General features: G+C 39.1%; 1 protein-coding gene across 2 annotated transcripts in view; it reads left to right on the top strand.

The window, feature by feature from the left end:
- The first annotated feature begins 2,798 nt into the window (after positions 1 to 2,798).
- The window catches only part of Efr3a (EFR3 homolog A), an 84,207-nt gene continuing 59,479 nt past the window's right edge, over positions 2,799 to 27,526 (top strand). For both annotated transcript variants that reach the window (XM_028773250.1, XM_028773251.1), the window contains exon 1: positions 2,799 to 3,025. In XM_028773250.1, coding sequence (XP_028629083.1) covers positions 3,016 to 3,025 — 10 coding nt within the window. In that variant the 5' untranslated portion in view covers positions 2,799 to 3,015. The remainder of the gene's footprint in view (positions 3,026 to 27,526) is intronic.

Genomic DNA, 27,526 nt, shown 5'->3' with positions numbered 1-27,526 from the left:
CTCTCTCTCTCTCTCTCTCTCTCTCTCTCTCTCTCTCTCTCTCTCTCCTGGTCCCCCAAACCCACCCATGCTCCTTGGTCTATCTGTGTGTGACTTTGCTGTTTCCACATCCTTCTTTCAGAGGACTTTCTTAAACTTCTACATTTAGCAGCTTCTGTCTCTGGGACAATAATTTCTAAATTTTCCTTCCTGAGATCTTTAGAATGGGAATTTTCAAGCTGGTATAGCCAGCTGGCTTCAGCCCTTTCTACTTGGATGTCTCTCCTGGGTGACTCTTCCAGCTCAATATGGCCAAGATAAGCTCACATCCTCTCCTTGTATTGCTCTAAGACAGCATCACTTTCCAATTTTTCTACTGCTCTCCTGGCACCACGAGTTTCCTTGTTCCAATCTTGGAGTTATGTAACTAACAGATGCCTCTCTATTGCTTCCAGCTCTGAAGCCAACAAATCCCAGGGATTCTTTTTCAGAGTCAAGATCTGGCTCTTTCTTTTTCTACAGCTAAGCAGTGCTAAGCCTTTCTGCATCAGTATTGATGCCTCTTAAGTGGCTGATTACCATCAAGATTTCTCTACCAGGCAGCCAGTCTACTCCTCAGTTCTCTGTTATGGATAATTTGATGCTACTGCTACAATAAAGACCATAGAATGGTTTGTCAAATAATGAATCCAGAGCTTGAACACAACGTTGCTTATTAACTCCTTCTTTTTTACCTTCACTGTTTTGTACTCTTGAATAAATAGAACCATACTTTCTTATCTAGAAGGATTATTCCAGGATCTCCTTTGACTATAGAATTGCTTAGATTTAAAGTCCCTCATATGAGATACCATTATATTTGCATACAACATACACACATCCTTAGTAATATTTTAAAATTACCTCTAGATGACTTATAACAACAAGTTCAATGTAAGTGCTATGTGAAAAATGTCATATTATTTAGGAAAAATAAGGAATACAACTCTTTGTTCTCATCACAGATAAAAATGGTAGTTTTCTCTTATATATTTCAATTTAACCTTGGTTAACTCTGAGGATATGGAACAAGGAGGGCCAACTTTGTGTAGAGTTATTGAGTTAACGTGCTCTCACTCACCATTGTCTGCCAGGCAAGAATATGGATGTTATGATGTACATTTGTATTTCTATTTATAAATATGGACATTTTTCTATTCCTTTAAAACTATGTATCCCAGTGGCAAAATATCATTGCTTACAACAGTATCATTAATATTACAAGGGTAAAACCTGACAGTACAGGCATACAAAGATAGCAAAAGTCTGAGGGAGACAAGGGAGACTAGGAAATAATTTAGAGTCACAGCCCATAGGAGCCTGTCCAAGTCACCTTTTCTGTTACTCTGATAAATACTCTGATAAAAGCAACTTAAGGGAGAAAGTGTTTCTTTGGTTTGGTTGTTATTTTAGTATAGGGTCTCACTGGGTAGCTCTACCTGACCTAAAACTTTATATACAGATCCAGCCTGACCTCAAACTCACAGAGAGCTGGCTGGACCCAAAGGCACACACGACTACATTGAATCTCATAGAAAGAGCGTATTCTGGTTCACAGTTCAAGGTTGCAATGAGTCCTGGTGAGGAAGTGGCAGCAATGGGTTGTATTTCTGGGAAACAGTGTGATGTGTGTGTTCTGCTGCTGAGCTGTCCCTTTGCACTTATACAGTCCGGGTCTCCCAACCTCAATTCACCTAATAAAGATAATACTCATGGGCATGCCCAGAGCCCTGGATCCCAGGTAATTCTAGATTCTATCAAATTGACAACTCTACTGTCACAGAACCTGCTTAAGTATGGGCTTCATCCTTGCTGGTTTGTCCTTTCCTGTCAGCAAGGGATGAGTCTCATAACTCTTATGCCTACTTCCCTTCACCAGCTTCTATGACTCACTCTGAATTGCTTCTATTCCCCGCCTTCTTCCTCCAAGGCCTTTGCTAATTCAAATTCTGTTTTATTCCAAGTTGACTCAAAGAGTAATTGCCCTCAAGCCTTTCTGGTTACTTCATCTTCTTTATCTCCTCCTCTTAAGACTTCACAATCTTATTTCTTAAGCAGAGAGTTGGCACTACACTCCAGGATATAGGTCTGCAAATCTAAGTGTATCCTTACATCATCCCATATGCCATTCAGCAGCATTAGCTCAGGACCTAGTAATATATATACCCATTAGCAGAGTTCTATGTCTCCCAAATGAGCCACTTTGGAAACACAGTATTGGATTTCTGGGCATTGCTGTTATGTCTCTAAAGGGGCTGTGGGAAGCGTATGGTGTCTAGCCAATGTTAGGTGTACTGCTCACACTGGGGAATGCCCTGGCTCTAGGGTTGTCCCAGATTTGTGACTCCTAATAGACCCATCAAGTAGAATGTCAGGGTTAGCCAAGTATTTAGAACGCGTTCTAAAGGAGAAGACCAAGTCCTGAGGATTGTTTCACTTTGAAAGTTATTGGAAGCCCCAGAGGGAATGACATTTTCTTCTGTCATCTGAGAAAAAGCTCAACCATCATCATCCCAGATAACCCTAGAGCATTTCAAAGGCACTGGGACTTTCAGACACTGCCAGATTTCATCTGGCCGTTAAATAGATCTGAACGGGAGCCTAGGGAAAGTCACTTCACCCAAGACTATCTTCCTTACCCTCACAGTCCTAAAGTGACCTTGGGGTTAAACAGGCAGCCTTCCTGCTGCCCAACCTGCAGGTAAGCGCCAGCCAAGCAGTCACCACTTGGGGGCGGAGCTTAGCGAGTGGGGGCGGAGCCTCTCAGCAGCAACGCACTGACGTCACGGGCGTGGGTCGGCCCAACGCATCGTTGACGGGGCGCGGATCGCGGCCGGTGGTTGCTGTACCCGGTCCGCGTCCGTTCGCTCGGTTATTCGTCCTCCGCCCCGACGAGACGTCTGTGGCCGGGCTTCCGCAGTCATGCTGCGGTCGGCGCGGCTCGCGCTGCCCCTCTGAGTCCCGGGACGGCGGCGAGCGCGGCGAGCTCGGGTCGCCATGCCTACCCGTGAGTGTCGGGCCAGGCCGGGCGGGGAGCGCCTCCAGGAAGCGCCGGTCCGCCCTGAGTTAGTTTCGCTTAGACTTCAGCGTCCCCGGGGCGGGGAGCGCGGGATCTCTGTGCACCCTCAGGGAAACTGAGGCGGGAGCGTTACGGGAACTGACGGCGGCCCGCGGTGACGGCGCGGTAACGGAGACCAGTGCGACCCGGGAGCTCGCCCCGCGGCCCACCGCGACTGTGGCCCGGAGGTCAAGGCCTGTGCTGCCTTAGTCTGAGGGACTTAGGTCTGAGGGACAGATTGGAGCCCTCCCTGCGGCCAGAGGCCGAGCTGCCCCGAAGTATGTCAGTCTGACTACTTCTTGGCTGACTCAAACGCGGGTTTGGCTTGCCCTCCTGTGGTGGGACCCGGGCTCCACTTGTAGCAAGCATCCCAGCTGTCCCAGAGGGACGATAGGTTTGGAGATGACCCGGTAGTGGAGGCTTTGGGAGAGACACTGTACTACAAGGCACTACAATGGCTAAGAGTGACCCAGATACTCGCGCTGAGGCTTTAAACCCTGTGACCCACATTGATTACGTGCTAACTGGGTGGCTGATCTCTCACGGAGAGGCGGCATGACGCTGGTTATGGGTTTGAAGGTCTTTTCAAGTAGTACCCTTTTAAGTGTGCCTTGCCACAGAATCTTTATAGACTTGTGAATGTCTTTTCCCGGAATTCCTAACTAGCTCTACCTGGTTTCTGTAGACACAAGTACGGGATTTCCAGGCAGCTTCAAATGCACAATTTCTTCCACTATTGGGTAAAGATTTCTTTCTTAATAATAGAATGGTTTGTCTCATAGCTGTGTCACATCTTTCATCCTAATGTAAAAATCACTTTCACCCCTCAAACGCCGAGTTGTGTTTTATTTTATTTGCACGTTAGTCTGTGTTTCTTACTTTATATTTCTGCATGATTCCTCCACCCCGGAGGAATATCCTCTGCCATTGTGTTCATGATCATTATTGCCAGTTTATTATTTCTTATATTCATGTTCTTTTATTTGACTATTTGAAATTAGCACAGTGCCAATTTTCTGGGAAAATAAAGGGGAGAAAGATAAAGGACATCAAAAGATGAGACTTCATGTGGACTGTCTTGATACAATGCCCGTTAACATTCTGCAAAATCATCAAGCTTTTAGTTATGTGCTAGCATTATCTAGTTTCCTAGAGAGGATGCTGAAAGTTATTATTTTTAGGATGTTTTATTTATTTACCCTGTCCAGTGAGTTTTGGATGAACTCCGGTGTTAGATTGCTCACCATGAACCGAAGAAGGCCAAGAGAAATGTTCATGTATCATTCGTCGATATATTGCTGTACATTTCCTGTAATCGGAGGGAGATACTGATGTGGACAGAGAGAGATTCAGCTCTGAAATGGTAGCTCTTCCTTTTTCTCTCCTGATGGTCAGAGCCCTCAAGGTGTCTGAGATACTTCCATGGGCAGGAGTGCTTCTTAGACGTCCTGTGTCTAAAGCAGACTAAACGAATAAGGAGAGACTGTGACACAGTCACTGTATTATGGCATTATGGATGCTTTTAGGAAAAGAAATAGTTTTTTTTAAAAATATTATTTGGTGCTTAGTCAGTTGACCTTTACATGTTTTAGCTAATGAAATGTAATGTTTTTCTACAAAATTGAAAGGTTGAAGAGGATCGCTTTAGTCTGTTGGGTTCTAGAACTCTGCAAGCAGCTCACAGATAAATAATTCTATTGTTTTTGTTGTTCACTTGGAATTGAAATGACATTGATAGTAGAAGCCACCTTCACATGCTGGAGCCATGCTGGCCTAGCAAATGTGTGTCTAAGGAGTATTGTTTCATTGGAGTTGGTTAGTGAGCCAAGGACTCCTTGAGAAAGCAACTGGAAGGATGTCTGCAAGGAAGGTCTGACACCGAACGGTTCTTGTCCTTGTCATTCTGTGTTTAGTCAGTAGTTGGCTGGCTGACATCAGGGCTGGCATTAGATGATTTTTTTCTTCAAACCTAGACTACTAAGCTTTTAATTTCAAAGGCTTTTGAATTCTGTGTATTTGAGTTGGAAGGAAAGTTGAGGTTTCTTAATCCAATCTTTTTATTTTTGAAGATCAGGAGGCAGAGGCACAGATTTTTTAATCACAATTTCATTTTGTTTTTAGACAGTGGCTCATTATATATAAAGCAAGCTAGCCTAGAACTTGTGATCCTTCTGCCACTACTAAAGGGTTGTAGAAGTGTAACACCATGTATGGATTTTAGTGAGTTTCAGTGGCTTCTTGGGGTCATAAATAGAGAAGAACCAGCACTTGAACACATATTTGTCCCCTTTATCCAGTATCTGCATTGAACATAGATAATGTTTATTTGTCTTTAGCAAAGTTGAATAAAACGTTTGTTTGTGTATAAGCTACATTGACAAAAATGTAAGCTATGCCAAAATTCTATGATTTCTTTTGTAAACTTAGACATTTGCTTATAAAAAAGTTCATCATTTGCCTGGACTTTAGTTTTGCCACAGGAATCTGGAAAGAAGGTGAGATTCTGCAGGTGCGCTAAGTAGATACTCCATTATAAAGGCATGGATGTAGTCTAACAAACCACTTTTATGGAAGGGGCTTCTTAGTTCATCCACATCTCATGCATGAAAACAGGTCCAATAAAACGTGCTCTTTTGTATGAGAAATTGTTAGATATTAGCTGGGGGAATTCAAGCATTGATCTGTTGTTTGTTATTAAACTGTTCTCAGTGTGTGGCTGATGCCTTCTTTTGAGACTTAGATACCAGCATTGCAATCTGGTTAGGTCCGTTAGACTGTGGTAATGTGGGCATCTCCCTATACTTTCATAAGGCTAATTATATTTAACTGTTTTCACTGTCTTACAGACCAAGTGTAGAATGAATCCTGAAGGATGGGTGATAATTGAAGTTTTTAGAAACATATCACATGTTGTGTTAGCTTTATATCACTGTGACAGACCTGCAAAAAAAAAAAAAAAACATCTTGAGAGAAGATTGAACTTGACTCATGGCTTCAGAGGTGTCAAGTCCACAGTCCACTGAATCCATTGCTGTTAGGCCTGTGGAAATATAGAAACATCATGACCAAAAAGGATGCTAGAGGAAGGCTTTCACATGAAAGCTATTCACCTTTAACAGCCAGGAAACAGAGACGTAGAGGAAGCTCCAGAGGCCCATGCTACAGTCATTTATTTACTTTCGTGCACTCATGTTCCATTTGCTATGTTAAAGCTCACCAGCTAGCAACGAAGCCTGTGGGGTTTAGTCTTACCAATTTGACAGAATCTAGAATCAACTGGAGGACAGGTCCCTGAGCATACTCATGGTGGATTATGGGGATCAGGCTAAATGGGAGGGAAATCCAGCATTCCACTGTGATTGTCATCATTCTTTGGACAAGGAATCCTGGCTTGATAAAATTAAGGAAGATTGCTGAACCCCAGCATGCATTCATCATGGTCTTTCTCATCATGCATATAATATATCCATTGCTTCAGACTTCTGTTGCTTTGAGTTTTTTGTCATAAAGGACTATACTCTTGAATACTTGAGCCAGAATAAACCCTTTCTTCCTTGAACTGATTTGTCAGACTATTTTATCACAGCAACAAGAAAAGAAACTTAAAAGAAAACTTTTAGCAAATGAGGTCACTGGGCATTTAACACTGAGACCATAGGATCTACAAACTTATGAATTCATATTATTTGGTTTGGAGTCTTGATGTTCATTCATATTCATTTATATTATCATTTGTCCATGTTTCTCCCATGTGCTCTCCCTTATTTCCTCCGTCCAGCCTTCTTCCTTCACCCAGAGTTATAGCTGAAGTTTTGTATTTTTTTGTTTCTCCTCTCACAGATGATTTTTGCCTTGTTACTGCTTTGATTGCTACCTGGGAGACCTGTATTTCCTTTTCTTTTCTTTTAAAAATAGGGTCTCTCTGTATTTCTAACTGTCCTAGAATGTACTTGGAAGACTCAACTCAGAGATCTGCCCACCTCTGCCTTCTAAGTGCTAGAATTAAAGACATATATCACCACAGCACAGGAAACATGAGCTTCAATAAGTCCCATTCATGAGTAAGCAGAGCTGTGTTAAAGATTATGCAAATGTTGAGATAAGGCTGGAGGAGGTGGGAGCCAGAAATGGAATAGTTTCATTTGCCCTTCTAGTTCGGAGAGAAATGCAGTAGTTTCATGTGCCATTGTAGTGCAAAGAAGCAATTAAGGACTGAAATTATACTCACAGTCATAGTGGCTATTTGTAGGCATACTAGCACTTTCCAACTTAATGTTTGGTTTTTTTATAAAGATATGTTATAATCAGATTTTTTTACCAGACATTCTAGGATGTTTTTTGAGGTGGAAGACGTACAGATGTCTGTACTTCATACTGTAAATGAGAATTTTCTGCCTTTGTACCATTGGTTCCTTGCACTAGCTTTTTGGTGGTAGTGGTGGTGGCTAAAGGAGGAAGTGGTAGCAGGAACCTATGTTTTATAGAATACTTAGCAACATCTATCTGGCTTTTATCTATGAAGGCCAGTAGCAGTACCTGCCTCCCCCCAAACCCCCAACCCCCACAGTTGTAAGAACCAAAAATGTTTACAGATATTACCATATATCCCCTGGGGGACAGAATTAAAATTATAACTTCATTAAGAACTGCTCTAGTTCTAAATATTTAACTATTACAGATCAAGCTGTGTCTACAACCTGTCCTGCTTTCAGACCACTAGGATTTTCAGCCAGCCTGTGCCCTGAAATGACTTCTTAACCCAGAGGCTCAGACAGCTTCTAGGCCTGACCTGGTCAGCAGTGATCTACTTGAACTTGACCCTGGAATTGACTGTGATCAGGTTCCTTCAGGGATCAGGATGTGTAACACCTCCCTTGCAGTATCTCATTTTTTTTTTTCACTAGAACTTAAGGAATGTTTTGTGCATCTCAGTAAACTGTCTGAATAATTGGGCAGATGAGAGGAAGAAGCTAGTTTTCTGGGGGAACTCAGTTTCTACTACTTTATTTAATTTTGAATAAGTAATATAAAAGTAAGACCAGTGGAAGGCAAGTTCCTCTGGCTTTCTAAGGCAATAATAGATGATGATGATGATGATGATTGCCAGTTGTCTCTTACTGTTCCACATACATAGAAAGAAAAAAGACCCTTTGTGGTTTTGTAGGCAGAGCTAGGGGCTGTGTGTGTGAAATGAGAATAAATATCATGGTGGAACTCTTGCATTGAGTGATCTAGTCGTCATTTAATGTTCTAGTAGTGTGTTGGGCTACAGTTGGCAAACATATCTACAGGATAGTATATTTCTTCTTAGTCCAGTGACTCTTTCCCTTTAGATTCTAGATAGTGCAATTCTGGATTTTAGTAAAGATGGTACCATTACTCCTGTATTTTCAGAGTATCTCTGTATCACTCTGAGTCTGAGTGTTCTTGTCTGAATAGCATTTTGATTAGAGGCTCCACGCAATGCGTGTGTGTGTGTGTGTGTGTGTGTGTTTTAATTATTTCTTTTTTACAGACAATTTTTGTATGACATTAAATTTGTCTCCTGGGACTTTCTGCAGGAAATGATCATCCATTATTCTATGGTAATAGGAAGATTTTTATGAATATTATTGTTGAAAAGGGGTCTCATTTTCAGAAGTAGAATACATGAAGAGGCCCAGGTAGGCCACCAACTACTTCAAAAAAGATGGACCAAGAATATAGGATATCAATATTTTATCCAGGTTAAAGATCTTACATATTTTGCTAAATGAATCCTATTGAGGATCTAATGTATGGCCTGACTCTTTTTCCTCTGAAAAATGAAAAATGTTATCCCAAAGTTTCCATGTAATTTGAAATGACTTATAGACACAGCAGAATTTGCTAGAAAAATCAGATCACCACAATGGAGTGAAGTCTATTGTTACTCAACAGAAACATGCCCTTCTAAGTATTGCTTTTGCTTTTTCTCTGCTGTTTTTTTTTACATATTTTCCCCCTTAACTTTTTCTTTGCTTACAAAATATTTTAATTATGTGGCTGAATCTTCAGCATGTTTTTGTAAAAATAATGTGTATCAAGAATTCTAACTCAAGAATCACTTAAGACAGGAGTTGAAAGTAGACTAGATAGAATTTTGAGCTGTGAGGGTATTTGATCCAGTTGGCAGAGGTTCAGCTGAAATCAGGAAGACTTTGTGTACCATTCCTCTGGGTCATGCTTGGCCTCTAGAACCTAGGCTATCTGAATCCTGAGAGTGTGCTCACTACGTATATCACAGTCCTCCATGACACAAAGAGTTGAGAAGTATGGTAGAATCATGGCTAACTTAGGAGCTAAAATAATTTATTAAATTAAAAACTGACAGCATTAATTATACAAATCCAAAAGCAAAATACTACTGGCCTTATGTAGTAATGAGTACACACTTACACTTATTATCCATTTCATTAATAAAAAATTGCAGATTAAAAGCTGCTGGGGATTGGTTCTAATGCTTTGATTTAATTCGGAATCTGCATGTCCAAACGCTGAAGGTCTTTGTTCCCTATTGGATTTTGATCGATCAGTAAAGATGCCAGTGGCGAGGCACAGGGATATGGGGTGGGACCTTTAGATTTGTGCAGGCTAGGAACTGGAAAAAGCAGAATTGCCATGACTCGGGAGAGTGATGGATCAGATTTAGAGCTAAAGAGGGGAAGAGCATCTGAAATGTAGGGGAAAGGGAAAGTGGTCCCCAGAAGGGCTGCCCAGAAAAGGGCAGCAAAGACGAATGAGCCTCATAGAAGGTTACAGGGCAGCAAAGTTAAAGGTAGATTTTAGGAGGTGTTGAGCCAGGAGTACAGGAGGGAAAAGTATGCTAGCCATGGGAGGATTAGAACTGCCAAGCCTTTGAGTAGCCAAGATATTTCAAAAATAAGCTAACGTATGTGTGTGTTTTCATTGGAGGATCCAAAGAGTTCCTGGGCGAGTGGCTGGAATTACTTGACCTGCTGGGAGCCAAAGTGGAGTAGCTAAACTCACCACTATAAAAAGCCAAAACTATTTTTGGTTTGATAGGTTGTCATAACAATAATATATAGAGGCGATGAGGTTCAATACAAATGCCAGAAGTGCAGATTGGTTCAAATTTCTTTGGAAAGCAGATTAAAAATGTATTATCAACTGATCTAGGGTTTATGTCCATTGGCCCAGGGCCTTCACTTCTAGGAATCTATTCTTAAATGAATTTTTAAAAAAAAAAAACTTTTTAATTTGTTAATCACTTTATTTGTTTACATTTCAAATGTTATCCCTCTTGTCTCCCCTCCACAAACCTCACCCCCCACCCCATCCCCTTTGCCTCTAAGAGGGTGGTGCCCCTCCGACCCACTCCTGCTTTACCCCTCTAGCATTTCCCTTCTGTGAGGCATCAAGCTTCCACAGGACCGAGCACCTCCCCTCCCACTGATGCCCGGTAAGGCAGTCCTCTGCTACATATATAGTGGGAGCCATGGACCGGTCATTGTATATTCTTTGGTTGGTAGTTTAGTTCCTGGGAGCTCTGAGGTGTCCAATTAATTATTCTTTCTTTTTGGATATTGTTGTACTTTCTATGAGTTTGCAATCCTCATTCAGTGCTTCCCCTAACTCTTCCATTGTGTTCCCAGGGCTCAGTCCAAAGGTTGGCTGTGAGTATCTACATCTGTCTTAATCAGGTGCTGGCAGTCATAGGATATCATACCAGGCTCAGGATAGTCACCAGGCTCCTGTCTGCAAGCATATCTTACCAATAATGTCGAGATTTTTTTTTTTTTTGCATCAAAATGTCTTGTGAAAATCCAGAAACTTGTGTCCAGTAACAGGGAATTGGTACATATTGATAATAGAATATCCTTTGAACAAAATATTATGCAGTCATTAAAAAATAATACTCATAAAGCCATGCTATAGTAATTCCAGCCCTTGGGAGGCTAAACTAGAATTTGAGGCAACCTTAAGCTACATAGTGAGATCCTATCTCTAATCAACAAATTAGACCAAAATAACACTAAGCAGACATATACACAGTGTTTTACCCCATGGCACAGGCTGAGCTGAAAGTAGCATTCCCACTGCCTCAGCTTCCCAAGTGCTGGGGATTATAGTTGTGTACTAGTATGCCTGGGGAATTTGTTTCCTTAATTTGTGATTTCCAGATTTTCTACAGTTAGCACTCTATAATTAGAAAAAAATAGAGCTTAAAGTTACAGCTTTAAGGCAACGTTTTCAGAACCCAAAACAAGACATTGAACTACTGAACAAGTTCTTCTTGTGGCCTGCAGACTAGGAAAACAACCAACCACATGGTGTTAGCTACATAGGAAAGAGGTGCCTGGCATCTGATTGCTGTGAGATGCTCAGAGATATGAGCTTCAGCAAATGTTTTGCCGAGGTTGGTGCAGTGTGTTGGTGAACAGGAAGCACAGGAATGGGGCAATCTATCACTTGACTCTTCCATTGAAGTGTTTTATGCTTTATTAAGTAGTGATTTTAGTCTTGAAACCCTGAACGGGTGAGATGAGTCACTGTGGGGGAGTTCAGTTTATGGAAGTTGATAGTGTTTTGTATCTTCTTTGGAATGATTGTCTGTTGTGGAATGAATACAGTTTTAGGCATGTGGGATCACAAAGTGAATGTTGGCAGTTCCTGCTATGATTAATGTCAGACCTGTCAAAATTCTTCCAGGCTCATTCAGTTCTTGAAATGAGCCAGCTCTTGAGGATGTTCTGAAGGAAATAGGAGCTAATCATATTTTTCTTCTTTCCATGGAAGGCATCCTATTCCCCTTTGGTGCCTTCATCTCTTGCTCTCTAACTCTGGGTGTTATTGTTGGCATAATTCTAAATCTTATTAAGAAAGGAACCACTTTCCCATTGTACCTCTGAACTAAATTTTCCTATTCCAAATTTAGTCATGAAACCATTTGCTCCATAGCCTTCCCACTCCCCACCCCCACTCCCTTATTTGGTGAGTTATTCAGCTGTACCTTTTCTTTTACCACCTTCACTCCAGTAGTTTTCTGGATAATTGTAAATATTCTTCACATGCTGCTCCCCAGTGGGCAGTTTTGAACAGCTGTCTTGAAAATTTACTACCTTAGTCTTGTGCTGTAGCTGCAAGTTAACTTTAAATGGCTCTCCTGCTGTGTAGACTGAAGTTCAAGGTACCACGTTTGCCTTTATGATTCCTGGGATCTCATGAACATGCAAAACATGCTTGATAAGCACACATCCTGAGAAATGAGAGGAATGCCCCTATTGTGACATCTAACTTAAATTGTTGGTTTTAGGAACTTAGTTGAAAGGTTTTTGTTTTGTTCTGTTGTTTTTTCCTAGATAATTGACTCAATAACTGGGAAAAGATAGTATCTCTTAAAAATTTGTAGATGCCATATTATATTTATGTAATTGTTTGGTTTTAGAGATAGAAATACTTGTTAATATATTAGGACAAGCATGTTGGCAGAAAAGGATAGTGACTTCAGGCCTTGTGTTGGCACCTACTTCAGCTAGGTGCAATTGGGCTTCAAAAGAGGAAGGGCATTCAAGGCAGGGTCATAGCTATTGAGGTTCCAGTCTGAGTCCATAAAGCTTTCTCTTTTTCTTGCTGGCCTGTGTAAATTTCAGAAGTTCATTTTCTTTAATTTGCAGTACTGCTGAGAAGTAGATGGGTAACTTCTCTACTCCATGTCACCTTTCCCTTCACTCCGCCCTAGCATTTTGATTGGCTTTAGGAGGGTGAACAGTACTTGGCACAATGCACAGTCTTAGCCTTGTAACACAACACTTCACAAAATGGAACTATCTAGATCCCAGGAAGAGATGACAGGTAGATGGGCCAGTTCTTTTCATAGTGACTTTATTTACAACTCCATTCCCTTGTCTGGCACAGGATGTTTACTGCTTTTAACCCTCACTGGCAGGTAGAGGAAGGGAAGCCTGAGGTGCCTCTGAAACATGGGTTTTCCAAATACCTCCTTCTATACCAGGTGTAATAATGTGGAAAAGATGCCAAAGAGATTGAGCACGTGGCCCACCCAGAGTCAGTTGGAGTAGCTTTGCTTTTTGTTTTTGTCTTTTTAAAATTTCATTTATATGTGATGTTCTACATTTAATTTCAGTAGGAAAGTGGCATTGACTGCCTTTAAAAAGTAGATAGAAAATACAAGATTTTTAGAGTCAAAAGCACATGAACTCCGAGGCAAAACCCAAAGCAATTTAGTTGATGGTGTCTCACCTTTTTGGTCTACCAGTCTCCAGGACTGAATGTAGTATAGCTTCTCTATGTAGTTATTTCTGTTACAGATGATACAAGTGTGCTAGTAGATTCAGAGGTGTTCTCTTTCAATTTTGCTTTTCTGGTGAATATGTTAGGGACATACTTAGTATTTTAATGCCTACATGTTCATGGCATAGACAAGATAGAAAATGCAGGGTTGGATAAAGTGGTCCCTAACTTCTTTTAAAAAGGGTATGCCATTTATTATGCACATAGCTGTAACATAGAAGGAGATTAAAAAAAAGCCTTAAGAATGGGGCTGTGGTAGTTCAGGAGAGAGAGTGTCCATGACACTAACAGAAGATGAATAGCCAATACTTTGAAAAACCAGAGTGCCTTAAATGATATATGACAGAAATAGTGAGCATACCAGAAAGGTTAGCATAGGGGAAATACTCAAAATAAATCATAAGAGTGGGAAAATGACCACAGTTAGAAGAAAGACTTTGAAGACTTAAGTCCTGGAAAATGTGTGTGTGTAAATGTATGGTTGCATATTTATACACACAGACACATAGGGGGATTTAATAATTCTGTCTTTTGTTCACTATCAGATGGATATCTTCATAGTTGTTGCCTTTGCTAGTGAAGCAAAGTCTAATGGGAGAGCACAGTCTATGGGGGAAGAAAGGTGCTTAGCAAATTTATCCTAACCAGACAGAGTTAGATGAAGGCTTGTATTTGTTTCCTATGCCAGTCAGGGTGTCTGTTTATGGTAGCTTTTTGAATAGTCCAAAGTAGGAAGAAGTAGTAGTAGTGACATTCTCTTACAGTCTGACCTGATATTATGACAGTAAAGAAAATTTATGGAGCATCAGGGAAGGTATTTTAAAATTATTTTGAACTTCAAAGTAGTTGTCATATTTCAGGCCCAATACATGTAGTCCTATACTTCTCTACCTAACTGGCTTGCCACTGCTTCCTGTATGGGAGAAGGAACTGTCAAATTATAGTAAGTTTATGCAAATTGGTAGTTGTGAAGTTTGCAAATAGAAGTTAGGGCACCTCAGTATGTGTAATCTCAAATGAAACGTATAGAACCAGACTACTGGAAGTGTATTCCATTGCTGCCATATTCAAGCTTCATTGCATTATGTATTTATGAAAATATTGAGTTGTTTTCAGGCAGCAGATGGCTGTCTGTGTATAATAAAGTTCTTGCAGGAAAAGTTTATTTCAAAGACAGAATTGAAGAGTGTTTATAGACTTGTCTGTCACTAAGAACATCAATTTACTGCTTCACTGAGACTTTTCTCCTCTTACATTGCTAATACTGCTCTCTCTTCCTTCCCTGTGTGCTCCTTGGTGTGGTGTGGTGATCAGGATCTGTTTGCTCTTTAAACTATGTAAAATTATTGTTCTTTCTGTTGGGCCTTCCCTGATAGGTACAGCAGCATGTCAATAAAATATGGAAATCATCGTAGTTCCCAGAACAATGGGGAGGGCTGAACGTAATTACATGTAGTTTAGCTGCTGCGCTTTTGCCACAGTGGCAGTTGATTCAGCCACTTTGACATTTTCTGTCTAAAATTGTACTGTGACTCAGTGTTCTTAGGTAAGTGCTTAATGGTATTTCCACAGAGGTGAGATGATTTTCTATTGATTCTTCCATTTTAAGAGTAAACCTATTATTAATAGCTATGAAAATTTAAAGTGCCGCAAATACTTAGTTTTCCAGATTCTTTGTGTATAATGCCACAGGAAATAGGTTACCTTGCTTATATTCCACCTATACTTGTAGACTTGAGAGATTGTAGTAATAGATTGAAATCTTATGGTAGTATATAAAAATTATTGATTAGAAAGTTTCTTTTTATACTCTTGGAGGCTGTTTTGTTTTTTCTTTCCTCCTCCTCCTCCTCCTCCTCCTCCTCCTCCTCCTCCTCCTCCTCCTCCTCCTCCTTTTTCTTCCTTCTTCTTCTTCCTTCTTCTTCTTCCTTCTTCTCCTCCTCCTCCTCCTCCTCCTCCTCCTCCTCCTCCTCTTTTTCTTCTTTTAATAATATAACATTTTGTCAAGGTCCAGCCTTGGCGATGTGGACTCCTGAGGAAGGAGTGTTTGGGCGCTGCAAAGGTAACCATTCGAAGTCAAATCATGGGTACAAGATGACAACTTATATTCTGCTTGAGACAGCTTTCTAGACACACCCCTCCTTGACACAACTCTGTCTTGTACTTCCAAAAATTCTCTTGATAGCTCATTTCTTGCAGATCAAGCCCAGTCTTTTATTTACATACCAATTTAGTCATTACCCCAGGTTCCTTTTTGATTATCCCATAAATCAGCATCTCTTGATGATCCTACCCCTTTAATCCTTAGAAAGAGACAACAAGCACATTTTTTTTTAAACATTGCAAATGATTTTAGAGATCTACCTTTGTAAGCACAGACAATGAGCTAGCTGGGTGGGATCCTGTCCTGAGATTACCATTTCTACACTGCCTGGGCCCAATCTAGGTTTGTCTCAGGGTGACTTTGAATTTAGGAATCTGCCTACCTTTGTATCTGCCTGCCTTTGTATTTTTCTTACAAGCTGACTCCCAGTGCAGCCGCCTCTGTTCTTTTAGGTCTATGAAGTTCCTTATACAATTCATATTGCATCCTTATATTTTTCATAGTTGAGAAGTTGTATATTCTTGAACTTACGTTTTCAGAGTTCTTTCCCACAGCCTTAAGGGCTGTCTTGACGGTTTCAGCATTTACTGTTTTGCTGAGACATTAGCCACACTCTTGCCTCTTGGCCTTGTGCTGTCTATGATTATCATGGTGTCATTAACCTTGGCAGGGAAGACATTCCTAAAAGGAAGAACATGAAAGTATGTACATTTTTATACAAACAAGCCTTATGCCCACAGCAATCATCAACACTCATGGAGGCCCACACTTGTTGGCTCTTCTGTTCCAGGGGAATGAAATCATGTTATACACGTCCCTTCCAGATGACCAAGCACGACTCTGCATTATTTTTATTCATCTTTAGAGAATTCCATAAATTATGTTTTGATCATATTTACCTCCACTCCTGCTCCAGCTCGTCACAGAACCACTCTACCACTTGCCACTTAGTGTTGTCATCATAGTTATTGTCCTTGTTGTTGTTGTCCTCTTCTTCCTCTTCCTCCTTCCCTTCCTCCTCTTCTTCCTTAATTAAAACAGAGTGTCGAAAAACAAATATTCTTATCCTCTGGCTCATAATAGTCTATTCACCTCCTTCCATGATGTTTCTTGAGCCTTAAGTGTAGGGATTATTTTGTAAATGTATTTATTGACCCTCCTACCCCATAGTTAGTTTATCTCTGCAGTTTGAGCACTTTGGCTTTCTGTAATGTTTTCTGTTTGCAAAAAGCCTTTTTTGTTTTTGTTTTTGATGAGCAGTTAGTGCTATACTTTATAGTGGCTGTAAGACTAGATATTTAGAATGCAGTTAGAGTTTATACTGGTTTACAAAAATGGCAGTGGGAACTTTTTCCTCAAGTTCTGTGGCCTCATCAGCCATGAGCAGTTGACTAAATTTACAGTGCCATGTATGAATTCCCTCCTATTGAATAAACCTTAAGTCCAGGTAGGTTTCTGTTGGTTACTCCCAGAATATAAGTGCCACTGCTTTATCTTTTAGAATATCTTGCCATGTTGGTTATTGTTGTGGTTCATTGGTATTAGAGCTGGATAAAATTATTGATTGCTTTTTTTCAGTTGGCAATTTTCTTGGGCCTTTCTGAAACTATAAGAGATAGTTCTCAGTGAGGAGGTCTTCAGGCCAAATCCAGATTGATTCCTTCACATTGTGTATCTGAGGTGTGAAGTGTTTTCAGCAATAGGATGTTACCTTTATTTCTTGAAAGGCACTGAGAGTGACAACAATGTACACTGTCTGGGGGATTCTCTTAGACTTCCCTGATCAACAGCTCAGAAGGAGCCTTTCCATGCCAGGTACTGGATTTTTTGTTACATATCCTTATTATTGGAGGGGAACATGAAGTGGCATAACCTCAATTAAACTATACACAGCACCCCCACCTCACAAACACAATACCTGTAAAGTAGCCATAAAATAATATAATTCCCTTGGCGTTTTCAAAATCCTTACTATGATTTATTTATCCCTTTTCTGTATCACTTCCTCTGTGTGTTCATTCCTCAGTTAAGTTTTCGCATTCATTTTTATTCCTGCTCCCCACTTCATAACAACTGTGTTCTGAGTTTTGGTTATTGTAAAAATCAGTCATCTGATTTTTATTCAGTGGCTGCAGTGTATTTATGATAAGAGAATATGTGCAAAGTTGAGCTTTTGAACTTCTGACTGTATCTTCTGCCATATGTATGTATCATTTTCTCATATATGGCTTGGAAAGGTGTAGAAAACTGTTGCTATAGCTCAGTGATGGCTCTTGCCTAGCATGGATAAGGTTGTGAGTTCAGTCCCCAGCACTGAGAGAGAAAGAGAGGAGCTGGGGGAAGGAAGGGAACAGAGGTGGGGAGAATGAGAATAGTCAAAGTTTCTGTGTTTGAGTTGGAAGTTTGGGGAAATATATCAAACTGAACTTTGAAGGTTGAAATTATATTATTGTTGAACTTTTCCTTTAGTTAAGCCTACCCAGTAAAATCTATGCTATATTTTTTCCTTTCCTAATTTAAATTTGAATAATGGAAATATTATTTAAAATATTTTATTTAGACTAATAATTGAGACCCCACAATACAATTTAATCATTCAATTAACTGGAAAATCTTTTAACATATGGTGTAGATGCTGTGGGTGTTCTAGAATCTTTAAGAAGAATCAGTGCTGGTATATTAAATGTATTTCTTCTAAGAATAATCTTGGAATTTACAAATACTCCCACAGATTTAACACTTTGTTACATTATGACTAACAAGGAAATAAAATATTGTTGAAATTTAAATAGTCAATTAGAAAGCTGTTTTGAATTTTGCCCAAAATAGAATTTTGCCCAAAATACCTTGTATTTTATTTGTCAAATATTCATAGGATGTTTAATTCCATATAATATAACCCAGCCTCATCATTCTGGCTAGACTCATGAGAAAGACATCTGTGAGTGGTCAATGTCTGTGAAAGGCCCCTTATGTTCATACTTGTGGAGGGTTGCTTTCCCTTAATTCAAGGGTTCCTTTCTCAAAGCTATTTTACCTTGGTTTATTTAACTGGACACTCTACTTCTCTTGACCACCCCTCTCCCTTTTAAAATGCTCAACTAAAAATCTGCAGAGAAACTCAACTCTAATTCTGTTTATACTCAAGTATTCATTGTGGACAGTAGGGTAACGGTACATTGATAACTACATACATATTTGCAAAGTCACGATAAACGTGTACTAGAAACGGAGAGGTTTTAAGAAATAGCATTTACAACATATAATTTGAAAAATTAACCACAAAACATACCTAGGTTTAATGTGTAGTAAGACTGTTTTTTATGTTATTGATTCATTTGGTCTCTTTATCCCAAAAATACATTAGTAGGCTTGCTAAAATGAAAGATTCTGAAATTTCAGTTCTTCTAAATCTCTTAATTGAAAATATTTATGTCTAGATTTTAAAAAAGTCATATAGTATACTTTTTTTAGTTTAAAATTGAGAAAGTATTCGTTTTCAGACTACTGTAATTGCAACTGTTTTAATGTGTGGACAAGGAGAACTAAGTGGAGTCTGTGTCCTTAGGTTATAATAAATCAAAGGATTCCCACTCTATAAATAAAATGAGCCTTAAGCTTTGTCAGAGCTTGTGTATGGATAGATTTACTGACAGAACTTTTGTGAATGATTTGTAAAAATACATTATTTTTTCTGTTTGTCTTGAGACATTCTTGCAGTTGGACTATGGGTGGGAGAGTCTTAAGATATCTGAGGTCCTAGATGGCAGTGGCCATTTGAGATACTGTGCAGTGGTAGGGTTCTCTCCACCTTTGCCTAAGAGGTGCCTGGAACAAGGATGGTTGAGTTTTGCTGCAGCTCCCTCTGCAGCTTCCTTTCCATGGGAAGTCACCTGGGTAGCTCCCTTTGTGCAGATCAAGCACACTGAGAGCTACCCAGGTGACTTCCCATGGGAGCAAACCCCTCTCTTCCTGCGTAGTCACATAGGTATCTAGGGCCAGAATTGAGTTTGTAGCCTCTCTGCTTGTTCCTGTGTTGTTACATTTGTAGAAGTATTTTAGAATTCAGCACTAACCTATAATAATAAAAAAAAAGATCTTCTCTGGAAGTGTTAAATTCTGCAGCCTTGTCAATTCTCTGGTAGAACTTCCACTTTTCATTTTGCTGCACTCTTCTGCATGTTTGTGTCCCTGGAGAGCAATGGTAATGGTTGTTTAAGCTTTTGTAAGTACCAAATACTTTAAATATGTTGCTTTACTCTTCAAATTTAGACAGTTTAATCCCTCCTCTTCCCCATAATTAAGAGCACAGGTTAATTAATCTAACACATCTGGTTGTATATATACTGTTACCTTTCTGTCTCCTTATTTGTGAAGTTTTCTATCTCAGGGTTATTCTGAAGATTAAGTAGGGAGATCCTAGATGTAGTGGACACTCAGACATTTGTTGAATGCATTCTGAAAGAATGAGGCTGGGGGATGAGGGATAGATAGGAGCTGGGATGTCTGGGTTGATTCAGTCCTGGAGTCAGATAGAACCCCTGAGGCTTCAAGATTTACATTTTGCACTGTATCTAGGAAATCAGGGTTAGGGCTTCTGTGGAACACTGCATGTACTGATGCTGTGTCAGTGCATCATGGCTGCTGTAACCGAGTATCACAGCCTGAAGAGTTCAAACAACAGCCAGTATTTGGCTAGCAACTCAGGGGCTAGAAGTCTGAAATAAAGGTACTGGCAAGATTGCTTCTTTGTGAGCCCTATGAGGGAAGTAGCTGCTGACGGCCTTTCTCTGGTTTGTAGATGGTTATCCACTTGTAATTCTACTGTGTGCCTAACCTTACATTTACCTTTTTCCTAAGAGTGAACACTAGTCAATTGGACTGCAGACCACCTTGATGATGTCATGTGACTAACTAGATGCCCTTTCAAAGATCTCATCTACAAATGTGGGCACATTTAGAGGGACCAGAAGTTAGGAGTTCAACATAAAATTTTAGAGGAAGACTTATCCCATAGCAATATATCCACTCAACAGTGCGCTTATTTATTAAACTTCGGTATACAGTACCAAACTACAACTGACGGCATAGTAGTTTTTCTTTTTCTAAGGTAGTATATATTTGTTTATCTAAGCTTAATAGATAAACTATATCTAACACTTGGAGAAATTTTCTAGAATTGAGCAGACTTCTTATTTCCTTGCTGGTTTCTTTGTTTGCTCTTAAAGGAATGGGAAAGGAGTGTATAAGTTTGACTGAAATATCAAGGAATGATTATAGTTCTCTGGGGGCCAAGTTAGACTTTTGGAATCTGAATTAATTTAAAAAATGCTATCTTTATATTATATACAGAATTTAAGTAGAACATTTACTGGTCTTCATGATATATAAAATGTATGAGTACCTGGACCTCAAGGAACCACAATCAAGTGGCTTAAGACAAAGTCAGGTCCAGACAGAGTTGTTTTTGGCTTTGCGCCCGAAGGCTGTGAGAAGAATCTTCCTTACCTTCTCCAGGCTCTTGGGTGGCCAGCAGAGCTTGCTGTAGCAGCACATCTTCCACTTCGTCTTTCCTTTCATGTCTCTATTTTCTTTCTCCTTGTAGGGATAGCAGTCATTAGATGAGGCTTCTTAATCTAACATGGCTCACCTTAATTTGATTGCATCTATCTGCAAAAAGCCCTGTTTGCAAATAAGAACCAGAGTCCCAGGAATTTTTTAAAGGAAACAGTTTCAACTCACAGCAGTTGTTCATTACTTTAAAATTAGCTGCGCTTCTAACTCCTCATTTTGTTGACACAAGCAATGTGCCTGAGCTTGGGCTCTTTCTTGTAGACCGTACTTGTGCTTTCTGCTTTTAAACTTTGTCTTTCTGTTTCAGCAATTTTGTTGGAAGCTATGTTAATCTTACAGCTTCTCTCTCTCTCTCTCTCTCTCTCTCTCTCTCTCAATCTCTCTCTCTCTCTCTCTCTCTCTCTCTCTCTCTCTCTCTCTGTATTTAGTGACTTACTGTGGATTTTTACCTCTTAAAGCTTTTATAATTGGAGTGCATATCTCACTTCTGAATACTTATTATCTGCAATTTTTAATTTTTCTTTAGTTTAAATCAAGGGTATTCTGTACAGAGTTGAATGAACATTGATATGGAGTGAAAAAGTATGAGGCTTCGTTGTCTTGGGTTTATGGAAACCTTGATTGGGCTCATGCTGGGATGACTTCTACCAAAAGAGAAGAAATAACCTGTACGTAGCAGGTGAGGTGGTGGCAGTTATGCCATGGAGATGTGCTGATGTTGAAAGCGTGAGAGAATGATCCACATAGTTAGGTATATACAATTCGACCAAGAGACTGAGGGTAACTCAACCCATCCTGTGCCATTTGTATGATTTTCTCTCGATCTTTTATATGTAGTGAAGGAATTACTGTTTTCTGTAAAACTTGTTTCTTACAGTCTGGATACACTGTTAGGATCTTAATGTGAAGGACCACTTGTATGCTTACTTTTGCAGTTTACATTTGCCTACTGTAGAACCTTGAACATGCAGGTATTTTGCATTAATTATGGAATTCTTGTAATGAGCCATCCACAGAGCTTATTGCATTATTTGATATGCTGTGGTTATAGTTACTGTATACCAGAAAAACTAGAACAATTAAAGGTAGGAAAATGCTTACAGATCTCTTGTTTTGTTTCCTAGCTTTCTTTTTGATTTCCTATCTTCCTCAGTCCTGGCAGAATTATTGCTTCCTTTTTCTTTTTGTCAGAGTTTAGAATACATAAGAATCCGATGACTTTATTCATTGCCTTTAGGAGAGTCTCAGTATTTAAGAAGAGTAAGTTGGATAATCTGAGGTCTTGGTTTGCCTAAGATGTCCAAAGTCTGTGCCACTGCTCCCAACGTAATTATCAGTAATACTTTGCCCCTCACAATGCTAAATTACTGTGGGGCCTTGAAATCCTGAGTTTTGGACTTACAGGGGCACATTTGTTATTGACCTTGTAGCATCATTGTTCATGGGTACTTTGAATTTAATATGAGCATTTTTGTAGTCCTTCAATGGTAAGTATGCTCTGATAAGCAGTACTATTAGCATCTTTATTTTATATATTTTATTTTATATATTTTTGTGTTTTCTATGTGAGATTGTTAATATAGTTATTACTTTAGTTATACTTTAGAACTATAGAAAGTTCAGACTGTGTCATGAAGTTATTACCCTTGTACAATGTATTTGGTATCAGAAGAGTTCCGAGGATACTAGCTTATGTCCAATTACCCACGTAGAAACCACCTGAGAAATCACTAAAGTGGTTGAAGAGATGGCTCCACTGTGCTGAGTTTGGTCCCTAACACTCACATCAGAAGAGCCAGGTGTCATAGTATGGATTCGTTATCTCAGTTCTTGAGATGAAAACACCCAGATTCTGTGTACTTCCTGAGTGTTCATTGAGTGAGAAAGCTTAAGGGTCTTTTGTAGGAACATATAACTTGTAAGCAGGTTGAATGAAGACAAACTTGTTAAATTCATTTTCTTTGGTCCTTTAAATTAAAGGAAGTTGTCACCAGCTATTGCACATATACTTTATCTTTTATTTTTAACATTATCAATAGCTATATTTTTTAGCTACCTTTGGGATTTTATGTATTTATCACAATTTGCTCTGAGATGTTAAAAGCTAAATTCCAGCAGAGAGATTCTAGAGTCTGAGGTGTTGATATATACTCCAAAGACAAGAAACTGTCCCCTTGGCTTTCTCCAGCGTGCCCAAACTGGACATTAAAAACACTTTTTTGAAGCTAATGAGTAGTTTCTTCACCCTACTTTTTAAAATTTTTTGCTAGTATTTTCAGTGATTGAAATTGGTGCTTTGATATTTAACATTTCATTTTCTCAGTTCCAACCTAAATTTTCTATAGTCGTTGCCTTTCCTCTGTTTTTCTTTTAAATCATGGTTCCTAACTTTTATCTGAGATAATTACAGAACTACCTCTTTCCTTTCAACACATCATCTCTGCAGTGAATAGTAGTTTGAGTTGGAGTGAAAAGCCATTGTTTACTTAACTGCTGTAAATAATTATACTGGAAAGAATGTAAATTCTTTTAATACTTCTAATAGTGCTGCTGACATTATGTAAAGGACATTAATACACAAGCACACACAATATCATACCACTTTAGTTTTCAACTTTGTGCAGTCTTCTTACTTCCTGTTTTAAAAAACTTCATTATAATGAACTTGCAAATAAAAAAATAGCACACAAGAAAATTAACCACCTACTTACCTCTTGACATGGTTTACTCATATGGTTTACTCTCTTTGCCATGACTGCCACCCAAGCATATTTGAAGTTGGTCTGTGACTTTTAGGGTCCATGCTCTCAGAATTAGGAGTGAGCCACAATCTATACACTGGGTGCTGCAGAGGCTGGCAGCTTTTCTGTCCTGTCCACAACTTTGCTCCAGTTTCTGTGTCATTCACTGGATCCCTGCATATTTGTTTGCAGACAAAGCTAGCATCAGATAAATTGAGAAGGAAATTCTATCTTTTGATTTTAATACATCCATTAATTTTTCCCAAATGATGGTTTCTGACAGTTTTCAAATAAAATCTGTTGTGTTATTTTCTCAAAGTCAGGATTATTCTGTATTTTATTGATCTTGTCATTGGGTACCTCTGGTGAGTATTATTTCTAAAAATCTTAAGTTAGTATACTGTACAACACAGTTAAATATAGATACAAATCCATATGCTGACTTCCTTTAAATAGAGTTTCTAGTACCCAATTTTACTTTTAAACTAAAATTGCAATAATATGGAGAGAAAGTTGTCAGATATAGATCAATAACAGGCCGACTAAAGAAAAAAAGGTAACTTTTTAAAAAATGCAGATGGCATCTGTCTCTGAACTGTTTGAGAAAGTCAGTGTGCAGGAGTTTTATACAAGCTTTCCTGCTGTAGAACAAATAATTTCAGTGCCCTGAAGGCCATCTTCTGAACAGAGTTGGTGCTTTAGTTCATACACTGCACTACTGCCCTTTCCATCTAGAAGATTGATGTGCCTTGGAATAAAACCAAGTGGTGAAATCGAGACAGAAAGGAGACATGGTGCATAATTACATGTGGAAAGACCTGTAATAAAATACTCCTGTAATGGATTAAAATCCTTTTAAAGGGAACACGCCCCTGAAGGTAATACTGTGTTTCTTTTCCTCTCCTGGACCCCACGTGTAATCACCCAGTTCTTCCCATGTTTTCTCTGGGACTTTCTTTCAAGGCCATGTCTCTAGAATGTGTGTTTTGATTTTCCCTGGGCCACCCTTGCATTCCTACTTGTTCTGCTACTGTGCAGTTGTTTCACTGCCTCTCAATTCCTGTACCTCAGTCCGGCTCATTTTCACCAAGCTTCACATTCCAGGTGAAGTGCAGGGTCCACAGTGGGATCTTGCTTGACTTGAGCCATAAGTATTTTCTCTCTGCTCTGAGTTTCTGTGTCTCTCATGACCATGTAGTCCACCTGATACTCATATCCCTTGTCCTCACATGTTTATGTTTCATTTTAAAGCTTAAGTTTTATAACCACTGTGTCTAGTAGGTGGTTACCCTTTTTATTCCCATAATTCTTAATGCAGTATTATTCTTATGTAGGTACACATGTGTGTTGAAGAGGAGTCGTGACGTGAATATAGTCAGAACAATAGGGCAAGAGGTGTACTGGAAAAGGGAATGGGTGAATTGGACTCTAAGGTTTCTGATTTTGATTTCATGAGGCAAACATCTTATTTTGACAATAAGCTAATGACTAACTTAATCATCTCTTCTAAAAAGGTACTGGGTATCACAGAGTTGGAGGTCTTAAAGTGGTGATGTTTTTAAAAGTTCAGATAAGGAGTTTGTCTCTTTTCTCATTAATTTTATCAACCTGGGATGTTAACAGTTACTCAGCTGACAGTGTCATTTGTTTTCTAGAGAAATAATTGTCTTGTGATTTTTTTTTTAAATCATTCTTAGTGTGGTATAGGTTTCTCTTGATCATTACTGACTTGATTTTAACGGTGTATAGCAACAGGTATTAAATACACTTCAAAAATTAGTTAACTTCGTGTCCTTGTTCATTTGCTGAATAACATTTTTATTAATACCAGCTCTGTGCCGCACTGTTTAATGAGAGCTTGAGGGACTGATGTTCTACTGGTAAAGACAGACATGCATGTAAATGAGTACAGCAGTATAGGTGTCATGATGAAAACAGTTTAATGGGCAGATGAGGTATCATGGCATTTTCCACTGGAAAGTATGCATTGTAGGGCTTGCAAGAATGCTCTTAGGAAAGTACTGAGTCTTTTGCTTTTTAAATAATATATTTTATTTTAAATTCTGTAAATGTTTTTGTGTGGGAATACACATAAGTGAAAGTGTTCAAGGAGGCCAGAGGCATTGGATCCCATGGTCCTGAAGTTACAGACAGTTATGAGCTGCCTAATGTGGGTTCAGGGAGTCAAATTCAGGCCATCTGGAAGAGCTGTATGCACTCTTAACTGCTAAGCCACCTCACCAGTCCTGATGACCTATGTTTGATCCCAGGAATCAATGTCAAACCAAAAGAAAACAAAAAGCAGATGTGGCACACATGTAATCTTAATCCTAGGGAGGCTGAGACAGGAAGAGCATAGGGGTTGGGTGGCCAACCGTTCAAGCCACCTTGATGGCATCCAGGACAGTGAGAGACCTTGTCTCAAAGGAAAAAAAGATGTAGAGGTAGATAGCACCTGAGGATCAACAACTGAAGTTGTTCTCTGGCTTCCACACGCGTGCTCATAAAGGTATACCTGCACACCCAGTCATATAACCCTCAATATGCCCATGAACACATACCAAAACGGGGTGAAATGCAATAGCCTTTAATTATATCAGTGAATTTTCATATGGTACATATAAGAACCGAAAAGACTTAATAAAGGCTTAGATATTACTTAACAAAAAGAAAAGTGTTTTACTAGAACTTATGACAATGAGAAGTAGTATAGTTAGTGTTTTCCAGTTCATGTCCTTAGGCTCAAATTGTACCTAAATATGTCCACACACTACCGGAATATACTGTGTGGTTCTGTTTTTTGTTTTGTTTGAGGGTGGAGAGATTGTTGGTTTCTTTTTGCTGCTGTTGTTTTTTATTTGTTTGCTTATTTATTGTGTGTATGTTTCCTTAAATGGATATGTGAGACTATGAGCTTTTTCATAGGGGACAGAGAGAGTATCTACTGTCCTCTCTATCATTCTTTGCCTAGTCCTCTGAGGCAAGGTCTCTCCTTGAACCTGAGGCTTATGTTTCCTCAGGTAGCTGGAAGATAGGCTTTCCTATTAGAGATGTGGTTACAGGCAAATTCAGGATAAGCAGTTTGATATGTAGGTGCTGGTATTTAAAACAACCAGCACAGTTAACTGCTCAGCTGTCTTTCCAGCCTTCTGGTTCTGCATTGGATCATAATTTTCTGTTTCTAGTGTTGAAACAGAATGCTTGAGTTTCATTTCCTATTTTTCTTGAGCCTCCCAAACATACTCTATATTAATAATAATAGCTTTTAAAAATAATATAATTTTTAAATAATATATAAATATATATTATATGAATATAATATATAAATATATATTATATAAATATATAAATATATATAAATATAATTGCATATTTCCCCCTTTCCTCCTTCCAACCCCTCCCATATCCCTCTCCTTGCTATTATGTATATGCCAAAATTTAATTAATTAAAAATTTATGTTTTTTGGATTCCATTTCCTCAACATTTTTGTTTTGTTTCTTGTTTATATACATAGTCTCTTTGGTTTTCCAGAGAGAACCCTGGAAAAGTTCAAATAGATGTGACTAGGGCTTGAGTGAATTTGTTGGAAGGAATTAGAAGCTAGGATCAGCAAGAAGGACTCATAAGGAAAAATGGCACAAGTAGGCTCACTTCTTAATTTAAATTCCAGAAAGACATTTCTGTTAAGCAGCCATATAGATGCTTTAAGGTCTAATTGAAAGCTAATTGGTCTTAGC

Source organism: Grammomys surdaster, unplaced genomic scaffold (genome assembly GCF_004785775.1).
Source record: "Grammomys surdaster isolate TR1022 unplaced genomic scaffold, NIH_TR_1.0 224, whole genome shotgun sequence".
In the NCBI taxonomy this organism is placed as follows: Eukaryota; Metazoa; Chordata; class Mammalia; order Rodentia; family Muridae; genus Grammomys; species Grammomys surdaster.
Note: the sequence above shows the minus strand (reverse complement) of the source record. Positions and strands in the feature narration are given on the sequence as shown.